General features: G+C 41.5%; 1 protein-coding gene across 2 annotated transcripts in view; it reads left to right on the forward strand.

Annotated features, from left to right (window-relative positions):
• recql (RecQ helicase-like) overlaps positions 1–15,363 on the forward strand; it is a 35,031-nt gene that overhangs the window by 3,235 nt on the left and 16,433 nt on the right. For both annotated transcript variants that reach the window (XM_068058922.1, XM_068058923.1), the window contains exons 2-7: positions 2,057–2,126; positions 3,939–4,136; positions 6,800–6,979; positions 7,990–8,096; positions 11,191–11,389; positions 12,679–12,845. In XM_068058922.1, the coding sequence (XP_067915023.1) occupies positions 2,111–2,126; positions 3,939–4,136; positions 6,800–6,979; positions 7,990–8,096; positions 11,191–11,389; positions 12,679–12,845 (867 nt within the window). In that variant the 5' untranslated portion in view covers positions 2,057–2,110. The remainder of the gene's footprint in view (positions 1–2,056; positions 2,127–3,938; positions 4,137–6,799; positions 6,980–7,989; positions 8,097–11,190; positions 11,390–12,678; positions 12,846–15,363) is intronic.

Here is a 15,363-nt window from a genome sequence, read left to right on the forward strand (position 1 = left end):
ACATTTAAGGCTGGGATTGATAGATTTTTGGTCTCGCAGGGAATCAAGGGATATGGGGAGCGGGCAGGAAAGTGGAATTGAAGGCCAAGATTAACCATGATCATATTGAATGGCAGCGCAGGTTCAATGGGCCATATGGTCTACTTCTGCTCCTATTTCCTGTGTTCTTGTGAGTGCAGAAAAGGTTCACAAAAACGGTTCCAAGGATGAGGAACTTCAGTTATGTGGATAGATTGGAGAAGTTGGGACTCTTTTCTTTGGAGAAGAGAAGGTTAAGAGGAGATTTAATAGAGGTATTCAAAATCATGAGGGGTATGGAAAAGGTAGATAGGGAAAAACTGTTCCCATTGGTGGGATCTAGAACAAGAGGGCACGGATTTAAGGTAAAGGGCAAAAGAACCAATGGTGACATGAGGAAAAACTTTTTCACAGTGGTTAGGATCTGGAATGCACTGCCTGAGAGTGTGGTGGAGGCAGGTTCAATCAAGGCATTCAGGAGGGAATTGGATTGTTATCTGAAAAAGAAGAATGTGCAGGACTATGGGGAGAAGATGGGGAGTGGCATGAGGTACATTCTTCCTTCAGAGAGCCAGTGCAGACACAATGGGCTGATTGGCCTCCTTCTGTGCTGTAACAATTCTGTGATTCTGAAAGTTACAAGCATTTATTATTTAGTGTCAGTATTTTTTTTTCTTGCAAGATCCAAGGTTTTCTGATTATGAACTTTGATTCATTTTTTTTGTCTGTTTTTGTAGCTGATTTCACTTTTTTAATATATCTGAATTCAGAAATAAAATAAACTACAATCAGGGAATGGTAGGTTATCAGACTTTGTCTACTGCTGCAAGTCTACGATATTTGCATTTATTAAGTTTAAGGCACCACCTTTTTAATTTAAAAATAAAATCATGAGAGGTGGGAGGGATGAATCTGGACCTCTGGTTCCTCAAGCTCTCCACCACTGTGGTTTTCCTTCTGTTATGTCTGAATTTGTTGTGGACTAATTGATTGCCATACTTGGCACAACAATGGCATTGTTGTGCCAAGCAACAGGGTGCTAGAAGATCCTTGGTCTATCTTCAGCTAGCAATTTCTATGTTGGCACGATACATTTAGTACCTTGTGCTGTGAATGCAGGCCAACCGAATTTGGCTTTATAGCTCTAAAAGGAAACATTTGTGAACTGGAAATTACTAAAGAGGTTTCATGTCGACTGGATTCTCTGGTAAGCATGGCTTGTTCTGCAGCAAAACTCTTAAGTGGTATAAACACTGACCTTTTATGATTGAATAGTGAATGAACGATGGCCAAAATTCACATTCTAGGCCAGAAGGTAGTGACAATTCAATAAAATGTTTGTAATTCGAGGATATACCCTTTTATCCTACTTGTTCAATACAAAATCCTAAAAGTCACTAAATTGAGGTTGTGTGGCCTTCTTGCCAATTTTGTTGGCCCAGTTATTTCTGTGTGTAAACCCCTTTCCCTCCATCCCCAGCCCCCACCACACACAAAATGTGACCCTGGACTGTGCAAGATTTTCATGGTTATGGACAAATTTGCCTTGAACTGTGGAGCCTCAGAGCTCACATATGAAATGTAAATCCATGTTGTCATTAATTTTCCCCGATCTCGGCCCACAAGTATTAACAGATCTTGGCAGTGTAGGATTTATGCAGCAACAAGGATTTATGAAGAGCCCTATCCAAGATCTACGAAATTCAGACAGGGCAAACTAGCGAGGATGAAGTAGAAATACAAATACAACCGAGCTACGTGGGCTGGAGTCCCAGAGCTTGCTTTATAACCCACAGGTTGTAGTTTGCGCATCCCTGATGTATCCTGCACGGCAATATGTCATCTGTGTATATGTGGTGATTTGGAACCAGCACTGCAGAAACTAGGTGGTTATAATGCACTTAATTAAGGTTTAACCGTAAAAAATGGAGAGGATGGAAGCCTTGCGGAAACTTTTAATGAAGGACTCTTTAATATGGACCTGCCAAACGCTAGGGTTTCTTATAAATGCCATGTACCTGTGCACTTTGTTTTATAGGTTTTGAAGGTGTACCAGTATTTCTGAGGAGTGATTGTTAACGCTGTTTCAAGAATGGCTGAAGTATCAGGTGAGTTAATCATGTGCTGTCATGTGACAGTGTTAGTATGCACTCTATTTTGGTGTATACTTGGTGAATTTTGTGCTCTTCAAGGTGTTGGTGCTTGTGATGGTTAGCATCATAGGCTCTAGGGCAGAGTTCAGTTGCTTCAGTATTCAGCTTTAAACTGAAGAGCCTCTCCTTCGCCAGAGTAACATTGCTACCCAGTAGGTGGTAGAACAACGTTACCAATTCATATTTAGGTTTTATGGTGACTTGTTGACTCATGCCCACCAGGATATGAGTTGAGACTGACCAAACTAAAGAGTTTATTCACAGTCCCTGCACACCCACTGCTGAGCCTTGCAAGATTGGAGTGCAAAGTTGAAAATAAGGCTACAGCACATTTGGCCCAAATCTCCAACCCCACTCCCATCCTTTGAGGCTCAGTGTGGGGACCATAAAGTTGCTGAATTTCCCTATTTAGAGCCAAGGCAGAGAAGAGATTATAATCCAACCAGCATGAGCTACATTCAAACCTATGTTGCAGCGATGAAAGGATAGGTTTCTCATCCATTGGATGCCCAGCCTCAGATAGGAAAATGTTAAGTTTCAGTGGCATCATGAATCATTACAGGGGTACCTCAAATCACTATATTGTGGAGCGGTAATATGAAGTGTTATGCCTTTGATCAATCTTTGATCTCAGTTGTGCCATCAGAAGGAGGAGATATCTTAATCTTTATTGTTGTTCAAGCAACAAAAGTTAAGGAGCAGACATTCCAGATCTGCTGAGAATCTGTAAGACGCCAGTTTTTACATTCCTTTTTTCTGCATCACCCAGGCTCAGTAATAAAAATAAGTGATATTGTGAGTGAGCCAATTTCATTTTACAGTGCTATAATTCAATTGACTTAAAATCATAGAAATAATGGAGCAGTTATAAGGGTTCAGACAACAGATGTGCAAGTGAGTTTGGTTGTACAGTAGAAGACATTACTGCAGGAAGACTGTGGGTCCTGATAAAATGACATGGGTATAATAATCTACCTGACTATCAATGTTTTTTGAATCATTTTGTTCTTGAATTTGACTCTGACACTAAAGCTGTTGATTAGTTTATTTTAAAGGAAAGGGTTAGAGGAATGCATTTACAGATTGTCATATGAAGACTGGCAATTCAAATCTTGTGGGGGAGTGGGGGGAGAGGCTGCTATCTTCCTGCCCTCCCTTACCCCACAGTGCACCTGAAAACTGTTGCTCTTGACCAAAATACGCTGTAGCTGAATTTGATACACTGGGCACATTACCCTGTCCTTCTTGTACCCCAGCACAAGCATTGAGCTGACAAAACAGAGCAGAAATAAGAGTGCAGCTGCAGGCCTCGCTTCCACCTTTGGGGCATTTGGCTCCAAAGTCAATCTGTTCTTGTTTTTTTTAAAGTGAACTGCTTTTCTTCTGGTCTTGTAGCTGATCATTCTCAGACCCTCCGATATGATGGAGGTAGCCCATCACAATCAGCTACCTTGGGTGCCCCTGAGTCTTGGTACTTAGCTGGTGAGAAGGGTGGGAACACGTTGGACCTGCTCCTGTTGCAGCCGCAGGCTCTACTGGGACCCTCGGAGGAAACTCCAACAATTCCAGTCAAAAGAGCCACCTGACTGCTGTGTCCCCTAGACTTCCCATTAGAGCAAATTTATTGTGGGTTTGGGTTACCAATGTTTATAAAGCCTCGTAATATTTGAATTTTCCACTTTATGTCAACGCTTCTCATATTTGTATTTTGTTCCAATGGTATTGGAGTAACATCAGCATCTTGACTAAAAATTGCACCACATATAGATCTGGAGGAGCAATTGGCATTGGTTGACAGTGAGATGCAGACCTTGGAGGTCCAGATTCAAGAACTGCTGGAGAGACAGCAGGTGCTGCAGAAAAGAAAGCAGCAATTAAAGAAAAAGATGGAAAAACTGACTGAGAATTACGAGGGCGGATCAAGTGCAGCATCAAGGGTGTCTGCAGAGGACTGGAACAAGCAAGGTCAGTGTAATCAGATAGATCCACTTTTATTTAAAGAGTGTTAAGCAAAGAAAGAAAGAGACTTTGTATAGCATCATTCATGACCTGAGGACCCAAAGCTCATTACAGCCAATTAAGTATGTTTTTGAAGTGTAGTCACTGCTGTAATGTCGGAAATGTAGCAGCCAATTTGCACACAGCAAGCTCCTACAAACAGTAATGAGAGGATCAAATAATCTGTTTTAGTGGCGTTAGTTGCTGGATAAATATTGACAAGTGCAGACGAGGCCTCTGTTTAAAGTCTCATCTGAAAGATGGCATCTGAAAATAATGCACTGAAGTCTCAGCCTAGATTATATACTCAAGTCTCAGGAGTGGGACTTGAACCCACAAACTTCTGACTCAGGAGAGAGTGGTACTGACATCCCAAGTACAAAGCTTCTTTTGAGATCACCTTGGTTGCAACTGCTAGCCCTTTTTAGACTGTCTCCCAGTAGTTGTTTCCAGATCTGAGAGTTGAATTTGTTCCAGCTGTGAAGAAAGGTTGAATATTTGGAGACAGGGAAGGTTAAGGTGTGGGGATCTGAGAGAGGATTTAAAAATTATGAAAGGTTTGATTTAGTGAAAGATTGTTTCCGCTGGCTGGTAAATCAGTAACAAAGGGGACATAGACTCGTGAATAATAATAGAAGAATGAAGGGGGGAGTTAGAAGCTTTTAAGTGCATGGCGTACAAACCTATGAAATTGGAGAGCAGGAAATGACCAGCTGGTCCACCAAACCTGTCCCACATACCATGATGGCTGGAGCATCGTGACTAGACACTTCCTCCCTTTTCACCTCCAGGCCACATTATGGTATCCCAGGACTGACTGCCGCCTAAACCTGCCGGTAATAATGTCAAGGCCAGTGGGCGGCAGCAGGCTGCTGCATGAGACCCAAGGAAACAGTCCCTGGCAGTCATGTAAGTGCTTCAGTCCTTCTCTTGCTCAACCACCTCTTCCTCCCCGTCCCAACCCACAAGGAAACCTATATAATGGAAGAGAATAATGGACTCAACTCATGACTTTTCTGGAGCTGCACCCAAGTTGCACCAGGTTTCCCTGGCAAGCGCGGTACCTGGTGGCAAACACATGACTGGGTGTTAAAATCCCATTGGAGCTTTGAATGACAACATTTGATGCCGCCTTTTGCATTTCAGCGAGGCCGCTGGACTCTGGCCAGAATACACCTGGATATAAATGGTGCAAAGTAGCCATGGCTATGAAAGTAGGACACTGTTCCGATTTCAAATCTCCAGATGCTCTTTTCTCTTTGGGCTTGTTGTAGGGGTGGGAAGGAAGTTTAAAACAGGACCTTGTGTTTCTACGAGCTGCTTGTGATAATTTGAACTTTTTGAAACGAGAAGTTCCATAGGTATTTTGCCAAGGCTGGGATTTTTTTGAACAAATAAATGGTGTTGGGGCAAATTCCTCACCTCTGATCTGTAGTCACCATAACAGCTGAAGGTCCTGTAATAATTAGAATCTTGTCTGGCTTTCACGCAAATACAACCTCAAAGTCAGCATGTTGGATGTTACAACTTTGAGTCAAGCGTTGTACAACATGAGCGTGCATCAGGAATTTGGGTGCAGTGGTGAGCAAGCCCAGTGTCATTTTTTCCATCCATCTTTCTTTATTGGGTAAAGATTAGAGCTCCTATCACAAAGTTGCACACAACAGTAGCACATGTTGGGAACTTCATCAAGATAAACAGACCCAGCATGTGTTTTTTTAATTTGATCCATTAAGTTTAATGGACAGAAATTCACACAGGCGCACACTGGCCAGTGCCCAGATTTGAGCTAGATGCTCCCACTGTGAAGCTGTGTGTCGGGAGGATGACTTCATGAAATTGCCCCATACAGCAAAATAAATACTCCACTGCCTTGATGCGAGAATGTTTTACACAAGTTAAAATTGACTTGGTCTGTTCGGAATGTAAGAATGGCTGAACAGAAAAGGCTGATTTCAATTGTCTAACTAATATATAATACATTATCGTGCCCTCCGGCCACATCAGACTGCATTGCCACCAGTGGATTCTCATTGAAGTTTGTTAATATGCTGAAAAAGGCGGCAGCCTCTTTGCACAAAGCAAATGTATAATCAGATGAGCTGTTTTTGGTAGAGATAGTTGGGGGAAGAATGTTGAAAGTACTCCCCTTACTTCTTTGACTACCCCTTTTGAATATCATAGGATCTCTTACATCCACTTCCTGGTCTTGCTTTTGTGTCTCACCTTCAGTGATGCACTGAAATAGCAGCCTACATTATGTGCTTAAGTCTGTAAGAGGATTTGAACTCGCAACCTTCTAACTTCGAACTGAGTGTGCTACAGACTTAGCCAAGCTATCTTATAATAAATTGCTGAAGAAATGCTTCAGATGTATTCAAAAACATTAGGTATCCATATACACAGCAGAATGCAAGAATGGTTGTGGCTGGGTTGGATGTTTTTAGATGTTTAGAAACAGGGCCTGTTTCAGTGCTGTATCTCTAATCTAATCTTAAATATTACTGATATGTAAATGCTGAAAAAATAGTTATTTTGAGATTAACACTGATAGTTTACTGAGTGGTTAGTAGTTGGGGTTTTTTTTTTTGCAAATGTAGCTTACCAGTACCTTTTATTCCTGGGGCCAGATTTTCCGTGGTCACAGAAGGTTGACGAGGCTTTGAGGAGCGTGTTTAAACTGCAGACCTTCCGACCATTGCAGCTTCAGGCCATCAATGTTACGATGGCAGAGAAGGATATATTCCTGATAATGCCGACAGGTGGTGGGAAGAGCTTGTGCTATGAGCTGCCAGCTGTCTGCTCCACTGGTACGTACTGCAAGCTCCTGATGTCATTCTTTCCAGTAATGCAGTATTTTATTTACCGTCAAATTCACTTGCAGCATTTTCAGTTATCACTACTTTTGAGTTTTGACAGAGTTTTTGTGATTCTCTTCATCTGAATTTTTTTTTGGAATCCATTTTTGTCTTTCTGCTTTTATCATGTTTCAAAATGGGGAACTAGCTTGAGAATGTTATAAAGAAAATACTTGTATTTATGTAGCACCTTTCATGACCTCAGGATGTCCCCCAACTCTTCACACCCAATTAATTATTTTTGAAGTAGCCTCTGTTACCATATAGGCAAACTCAGCAGCCAATTTACACAAGGCGAGATCCCACAAACACCATTGAGGTAAATCTGTTTGTGATGTTGGCCAGGACACAGACAGAACTTTCCTGTGCTGCTTTGAATGGTGCCATGGAACCTCTGGCATTCACCTGACCAGACAGACAGGTTCTCTGTTTAAAGATCCATCCAAAAGATGCACCTCTGTCAAGGCAGTATTCCCTCACTATTCCACTGAAGTGTTAACCTCAATTGGGCTCAAGACCTTGAAGTGAGGCTTAAACCCTCAACTTTCTGATTCAAAGGTGAGATTGCTACCATTGACCCAAGTTGACACTAGAACAGCTTGGAGGCAGCAGTATGATGAAAATGAATCTAATTCTGTAAGTACAATTATTAGCCTAGGTGGCTGTAGTGATTTTATCCTTTACAATTATGTATGAGATTCCATCTCTCGTTCTGCACAACACTCTGTTTATAATTAAAGCTGGTGGTTAAGTCACATCTTTGTTCGATTTCTTTTCATCAATACACCAGTTATAAAATAGCATTGGGATCCATACGTAGGGTGTCATGGTTAACTAAGAAATCTAACTAGAAGTTTTAAGTTGCCCAGAATTTATTGTAATGCGAATTTTTACAAAATGCTGATGGTGAATATATATTAAAAGCTGCTATATAAGAAATAATTTGTCATTTGTTTGATTAGGATTCACTCTGGTAATCTGTCCATTAATCTCGTTGATGGAAGATCAACTAATGGTCCTAGAACAATTAAACATTCCATCCACCATGCTGAATTCCAACAGCACTAAGGTAAGAAAGAAATAACTTGCATTTATATAGCATTTTTCACATCCTCAGGACATCCCAAAGTGCTTCACAGCCCATGTTTTTTTTTTAGTGTAGTCGATGCAGTAGCCAAATTGCATACAAGATCCCACAAACAGCAATGAGGTAAGAAACCAGATTGTGGGCCAAATTTTGCAATAGAAATAATGGTGAAGCTAACAGTTGCTCACTGTTATGGAAGTATAAATCGAACAGCCACTTTGGATGACTGCATATATGCAGTTAAATGTGGAAATCAGGAAGTTGCTTTCCAAGACCCCCTGCTTCTTGAGAAGCTTCGTTGCACTGATATCTTGCTGAGAGACTCAACATTGAAACACATAGAAAGGTGTGACGTTGCTGTTCTTAGGTGATAGATCTCTGGTCTGTACCCTTTTTAATGGCATGTTGAGTCTTAATTACTGCAGAATAACCTCTCTGGCACTAAAAACTAACTTTTACAAGCGTAGTGTCTCATTCCTTAAGATTTTAATTATTGTTAGAGATTTTAAAAAGAATTTAAATTTTAAATGTTTTACTTTTTCTTTAATCTCTTTCAATCCAATCTTTCTGTCCCTCTTTATTTTACTTTCGAAACCTGATTTGACATAGAATTAAATATTCTAACTGATTCTTCATGATTTGGACTCTGCACTATTCATTAACGATTCTTGCATCTGGTTTGTTAAGAAGAGACACAGTTGTTTGCCCTGTTCACACAGCACCCAAATTCTCCATAGAGGGCGCAACAATTATTGGAAAGCTTGGTAGCAGCAACTTACCTTGCAAACGGCCATAAAAGTCTATGGGCAAGTGCATGTGTAACAAACGGCTGGCATCGCTGGTTCACTGCTGACTGCTATGTTTTAGCAACATTGGTTGAGGGGTAAATTTTGGCGATGCCTTTGGAATAGTCAACTGTTCTTCTTCACATAGCACCATGCAATTTTTTATATCTGTTGAAAATCAAATGCATTTTGAAGAGTTGGTTATCCTTGTAAAATATGACAAATGTTCGTATTGCTTTGCCTGATATGGCCAATATGTTTTGTCTGAACAGGAGTGGGGCTGTACAGACTGGCTCTTCTATCTATGGACCTCAGTCCCAAACAGTGTCATTACCAGTGATTTTGACCCTTGTACGCAACCATTTGAACACGTTCGGTGTTTGATGGTTAATAACAAGATTTGTCCCAGGGTATCCTACCCTTTTGTTTTTGTAGGTCGTATAGTGTGTACCGTGACACCTCAAAGGCCATGTATAAATCAACATTCCCATTCATTTGTTAATATCTCAAGTTGCTGATCATAATAGGCATTAGTGCTTTGATCATGAAGTGATTCACCAATGAGGTGACAGCACAAAAATAACCCTTTCTGAACCTCCCAGCTACAGATAAACCTCCAGGAAAAATCAAGTAAGGATTAGTTCAATAAAGATTGAGTTTCCTGGGTGTCAAGGGTCAGTTTGCTGAGGTTGGAGGCTGCAGGTTGGGCACCCTGCAATGAGGCCATGGGAAGGTTCTGAGCCATTACTCAGCAACCACTACAGTCCCTTACATCTGGAGTATGGCATTCAATCCTGAGCACTGCACCTCAAAAAGGATATATTGGCATTGGAGGGGGTGCAGCACAGATTCACCTGAATTATAGCTGGCTAAAAGGTTTAAATTATAAGAACAGGTTGCATAAGCCTGGCTTTTAATCTTAGTAGAGAAGGTTGAGGGTGATCTGTTCCAGGCTTTTAAAATGTGTAAAGGATTTGATAGGGTAGATAGAAATAAGTTCCTCTAGTGGGAGAATGAGGAGGCACAATCTTAAAATTCGAGCTAGGCCAATCAGGGGTGATATCAGGAAGCACTTCTTCACACAAAGGGTAATAGAAATCCCAAACACTGTTCTTCAGAAAGAAGCTGTTGAGGCTGAGGGTCAGTTTTTTTTAAAAAGTGAGATTGATAGATTTTTGTTAGGTAAGGGTATTCAAAAGTTATCGAGCCAAGGTGCATAAATGGAGTTGAGATACAAATCAGCCATGATCTAACTGAATGCTGGAATAGGCTCAAGGGGCTGAATGGCCCCTCCTGTTACGGTATTGAGAACTCTGCAGCATATCAAGCAAAGACTTAAAATGAAATAAAAAGATGCCCAGCACCAGTGTGTCTAGCTCATCAACAATTGCAAAGTCGGCTATCTCGGGCTGAATTTTATGGGCCCCCTAGGGACAGGAGCCGAGGCGGTGGGGGGAGCCCATACAATTGCGTCAGAAGGCAGGGGGTGGAGTGCCCGTCACCTTCCTAATGCCTTCCAATTTAGTCCTGGGTAGGAAAGGCCAATTGAGACCCTTAAGTGGCCAGTTACTGGCCACGTAAGGGACTCTTCCACCTCCACCTCAATTTAATAGAAGATGGAGAGGCCCACTGCCGTGGGAAGATGTCAACAGGTAAAACCTGGTGGCCTTCGAGTGGGGTTGGTGGGGCCCCTGCTTTTGGGGCAACCAGGGCCCATAGAGGTGATAGATGTCCACTGTCTTACAGTACTTTATTCTGAATCTGACACAGTTGACTATCTCATCAAACAATTGCAAAGCCGGCTATCTCAGCCCGAGATAGCTGACTTTGCAATTGTTTGATGAGATAGTCAACTGTGTCAGATTCAGAACAAAGTACTGTACGACAGTGGACATCTATCACCTTGTCTTCATTGTATTAGTGTCTGTTGTGCATGTAGACAAAGTTTTTCTGCAGTTAACTGTACAAAATATAATCATGCTCCACCATCTTCACTGAACACTCTTTTGAGATTCCTTCAGAATGATCCAGTGGCATTATACTTGGAGCTGAACCCAACAGTTGACTGTTAGATCTTCAGTGGTAATAATGTAGGGTCATTGCTTACCAACTTCCTTGAGTGCTCTAAAGTGGAAAAGCTTGTAGGCAGCACTTGTGTGTGTTCTGGAAATTATGTGAGCTTCAAAGCTTTGCTTGCTAGATGCTGTTGAGAAGGAGTTACTTTTAACCCCCCTCTTATAACATTAGCTTCTGCTGTACAGTAATTATTTAGTGCTGCTTTCTTTTTACAGGAGCATATAAAGTGGGTCCATGATGAAATGCTCAATAAGTCCTCCAAGTTGAAGCTCCTGTACGTGACCCCAGAGAAGATTGCTAAAAGTAAAGTCTTCATGTCCAAGTTGGAAAAGGCGTACCACGCAGGATGCCTGGCCCGTATTGCTGTAGATGAAGTTCATTGTTGCAGTCAGTGGGGTCATGACTTCAGACCTGGTGAATATCAATGTCTTAGAGTTGGAAGGGACCTAATAGTGGTCTATATATAAAAAGAGCTGAATTGTTTACCTATTAGATTATTCCACTTGAACATATTGGGGAGGACCAGGGACGTGAGTTTTAACTATGTAAGAGTAGGAATAGACTGGATGTTAGGCAGTTCTTTTCCCAATGGGTTAGTGTGTCTCTGGAATACATTACCACCTGATGTGGTGGGTGCTGACTCTCTGCATTGCATTGGGTGTAATTTTGACCTTTGGATGATGGTGTAACATGAATAATATCGAATTGTCCACTCATTCTACACCTGTTCTGATTTTCCTTTCTGCAAACAGTAGAATTCCCAATTGTTTAAAATTGAGAATATTCACTTCAGTGCTGTCAAATTTATATCGCTGCCGATGAATTAGCAACTGGCATCGTGAACACCCGCTGGGCCTATTTTAATGGACCAATAAGGTTGGTACTGGGTTGCTCCAGCGTCACCAAACAGGAATCAGCACGAGTACCCCTTTTTTAGAGCACCACAAATATAGGAAAGAAACAAATGGTCCAAGCAAGCTAAAAGAAGCCCAGCAGAAGCAAAAAAAGTCCCAACAAAAGCAAAGGGAGCCTTCCCAACTAAATAAAAATGTTATCGGTGATCCAGCAGTGTTCACTGGTTGCAAAAGACCTCTCCGAGGCCACCCAGGCATGAAGAATACCATGGAAGAAAGGCTGGCACCAGACGCACTAGCCCATGGGCCAAGGCCATCCTAGACCTGTAAATTGCCATCTTTGACAGGACCCTGGAGCAGACAACCGGGAGGGTTGATTGACAAGATGGCAGAAACCTGCTTTTTAGCAGTAATATTTATGGCTATTGAACCCTTGAAGACTAGATTTTAATGAGAAAGAAATTAGTTGTGAACAGTCTTGTGCTTTAAATTGGTGAGATTAGGGTAATGTATTCACTCACATTATCATGTACTAGCATGTTTTAAGAGGTTATGGAGCCAAGAGATGCTGCTGCTTGCAAAGAATTGTCCTGCCATTTTCAATTAAACTTTCAGCTGAGTTTAAAAGCAACATTTTAGAATGCTTAAAAAGTTTAAAACGCTTTGTTTTGATGGCAAGTACTTTTTTTTTAAAGTGCTGATTATCCAGATTTGATTAAACAAATGACTAAAACTGTCTTGTTGGGGTACGTTCTCAGAAATAACTTTTTGAGGGAAACACTTAAAGGTGAGGGAACTTATTTCTTATAAGTGCTTTTAGAGATAAACATTAAACCATGTTACCTCTAGACTACAAGAGCCTTGGTATCCTGAAACGTCAGTTCCCAAATACTCCATTGATTGGATTGACAGCAACTGCAACGAACGACGTCTTGGAGGATGTGAAACAAATCCTGTGCGTTCCCAAATGCATCATGTTTACAGCTTCCTTCAACAGACCCAATCTGTTTTATGAGGTACCTGAAATGCACTGAGATATTGAACAACTTGCATATTATTTGCTTTATACTTTCTCTGTAATACTTAATGGTTTCACTTGAATTTCCACAATATGACCTAAATGCACTCAAATTTAACACATGATGCCACAAACCATGTTCTTCATACTTTGGGATTGGAGGATGATGATTTCTAAATCACAGCTGGCAGTGGAGGCTGTTTTTTGAAACATGCATCAACTTACTGGGTTTAAAGGAGTGGGGCAGGGGAGGGATGGTATGATTTTGCTAGGGGTTCTCACTACCCTCAACCTGCTGAAGGGTGAAAAAACACGAAGATTCCCAGCTGTTGCTTGACTTAAGTAGATTTAAAAGTCCTGTATTTTCCAAGCATAGCAGATATGACACCCAAACCATTACGAAAAGTATGACCACAATAAGTTGCATCACCAAGGTGCAGTTGGAGTCCTATTAAATGCTCGTTGAGGGATTGTATATTTGTACACGCCCCTTCAAAATCTAAGTGCCAACAATTCTGTGCATTCTCTCTCTTTCCCTCACGCACTGTCTCCCACACACATGTGAACAGGAAGGTCAGCCTAGCTACTAGATGGTGCAGCCTAGTCTGCTATCCTCCTGACCTCTAGTAATGCTAACTCCCGTGGGAGGCAAAGGAAAAAGAAAGAACATGTGGCTGATTTCAGAGAATTTCTTACCGACTGTCTAAACAAATCAAGCAAGTTCCAGGAGACTGTGCTTACCCATGATGCATCAGTAGACATCCTTAAATGAATCACATTTCCCTTCATCCCATAGATCCTAAATTCCCTGGAAAGTAGGATAATACTGGCCTGGAAACAAACTTCTTTATCCGTAGGTCTAGGCTGAATGGTATAGACTTCCTATCCCATTTCACCTCTGATATACTTTAATAATCCTCTTGCCAAACATTAATTCATCGCCACTCTCGGAATTTCTAATGTGCCCTTTTTGCACTACCTCCCTCGCTTCACTATTCTATGCATTTGCAATCCCCACACTTTGTGTGAAGAAATTGTATCTTAACCATACGTTCACATTTTCTTGTCAAACTTTGAATCCATAATATTGAACATTCTGGATTCAGTTTGATTCCCTTCAAGATATGAAATATTTCAGTAAAGTCACCTTCATTGTATACATCCCTAGCAGCCTTTCCTTGTAGATTGGGGTCGCTCCCATTTATTATATTATTTGCTTTTCTTTGTACTCCTTCCGAGGCCATTAAGACATACCCTCCTCCTCTTGATGGTGCACAGAGTCTTGTATGCTGCAACAGTCCACTCACAATCATCCCTCACATATTCTAGTGATACTTTCCTCCTATATTTTCTCAAATTCTCTAACACTTGTAGTTTTACTGTCTCCTCTTTGTCTGTCTCTTACCCACATATGTTAAGCATTGAAAATCTTGGTGTAGACCATTGTCTGGAGTTGAGGGATGGGGTTAACATCCCAAGATGTGTTGTTGCGCCACAGTCAGGGGATTTATTTAAAGCATCTTGGGACCAGTGTCTGTCTTTGCAAGGTGTTGTTCTCCCTCTATCATGACTGATTTTTTTGGGGGGGAAGGGTGTTACCCGATATCTGAGTAGTGCAGGGCACTTCCCAGAGTGGAAGTCCAGAATGGCCGTGTTTCTAGGCCCTGTTCTTCTTTATTCAGTGACCTATTCTTTTCTAAGGAGGTGAAAGCCTAGGGACGCTTTCCTTTAGGGAATCCTACTGGCTTAGAATGGGTTACCTCTATCTGTCCTGAGAGGAGGTAAATTCAGTGAGGGCTACTTTGTGCTTAGGAGCCACAGGAGCATTACAGGCAGCTTGCAGAATGCGACTAGTGGTTCAAAGCAATAGCAGAGACTTTCGCAGCAATTGGGACTAGCAGCTCTGCTGAATTCTCAAGTCCGCTGACTAATTCAGATTGCTAACTTCTTCACAAGATACAGTTGCTTCTCTATTATATTTTTGCGAAGTACAGATGCCCAAGCACCAGGCAAATTAGTCTTTAATTACACTGATCTCTGCAAGCTCAAACTTTACCTCATCCTTGATTGTGCTGTGGCCTGGGAGAGCTCTATGCTTCACCAGGACAGCGGTCGAGAATCTCTGTGCATCAAATCTAACATGGCATCAGCTATATCAGTATTTTCCCAATCAGTGGCTTACTGAATTATTTTTTCTGGTTATGAATGTAACATACTTGACAATTTGATACCTTGGTAATACATGGAGGGCAGTCTGGCTCTTTGTTAGTGAATATATCACTAACTCAATCACCCAGGTCTCTGCTAACATTGGATGTTTGGGTACAGCAATACTGTGGTAAATAGGACCCAGCCATTGACCATTTGCCTCCCAATGGGTGCATGTTTCCAAGGCTTTCATCAATCTTGTCCACACCCTTTAATTGAGTGTTGTCTATAGGCTTGTATTTGCCCTCCTTTTTTCGTTAGAGAGGAGGAGGAGAGGTGACTTAATAGAGACATATAAGATAATCAGA

This window comes from Heterodontus francisci, chromosome 27, assembly GCF_036365525.1.
Source record: "Heterodontus francisci isolate sHetFra1 chromosome 27, sHetFra1.hap1, whole genome shotgun sequence".
Lineage (NCBI taxonomy): Eukaryota > Metazoa > Chordata > Chondrichthyes > Heterodontiformes > Heterodontidae > Heterodontus > Heterodontus francisci.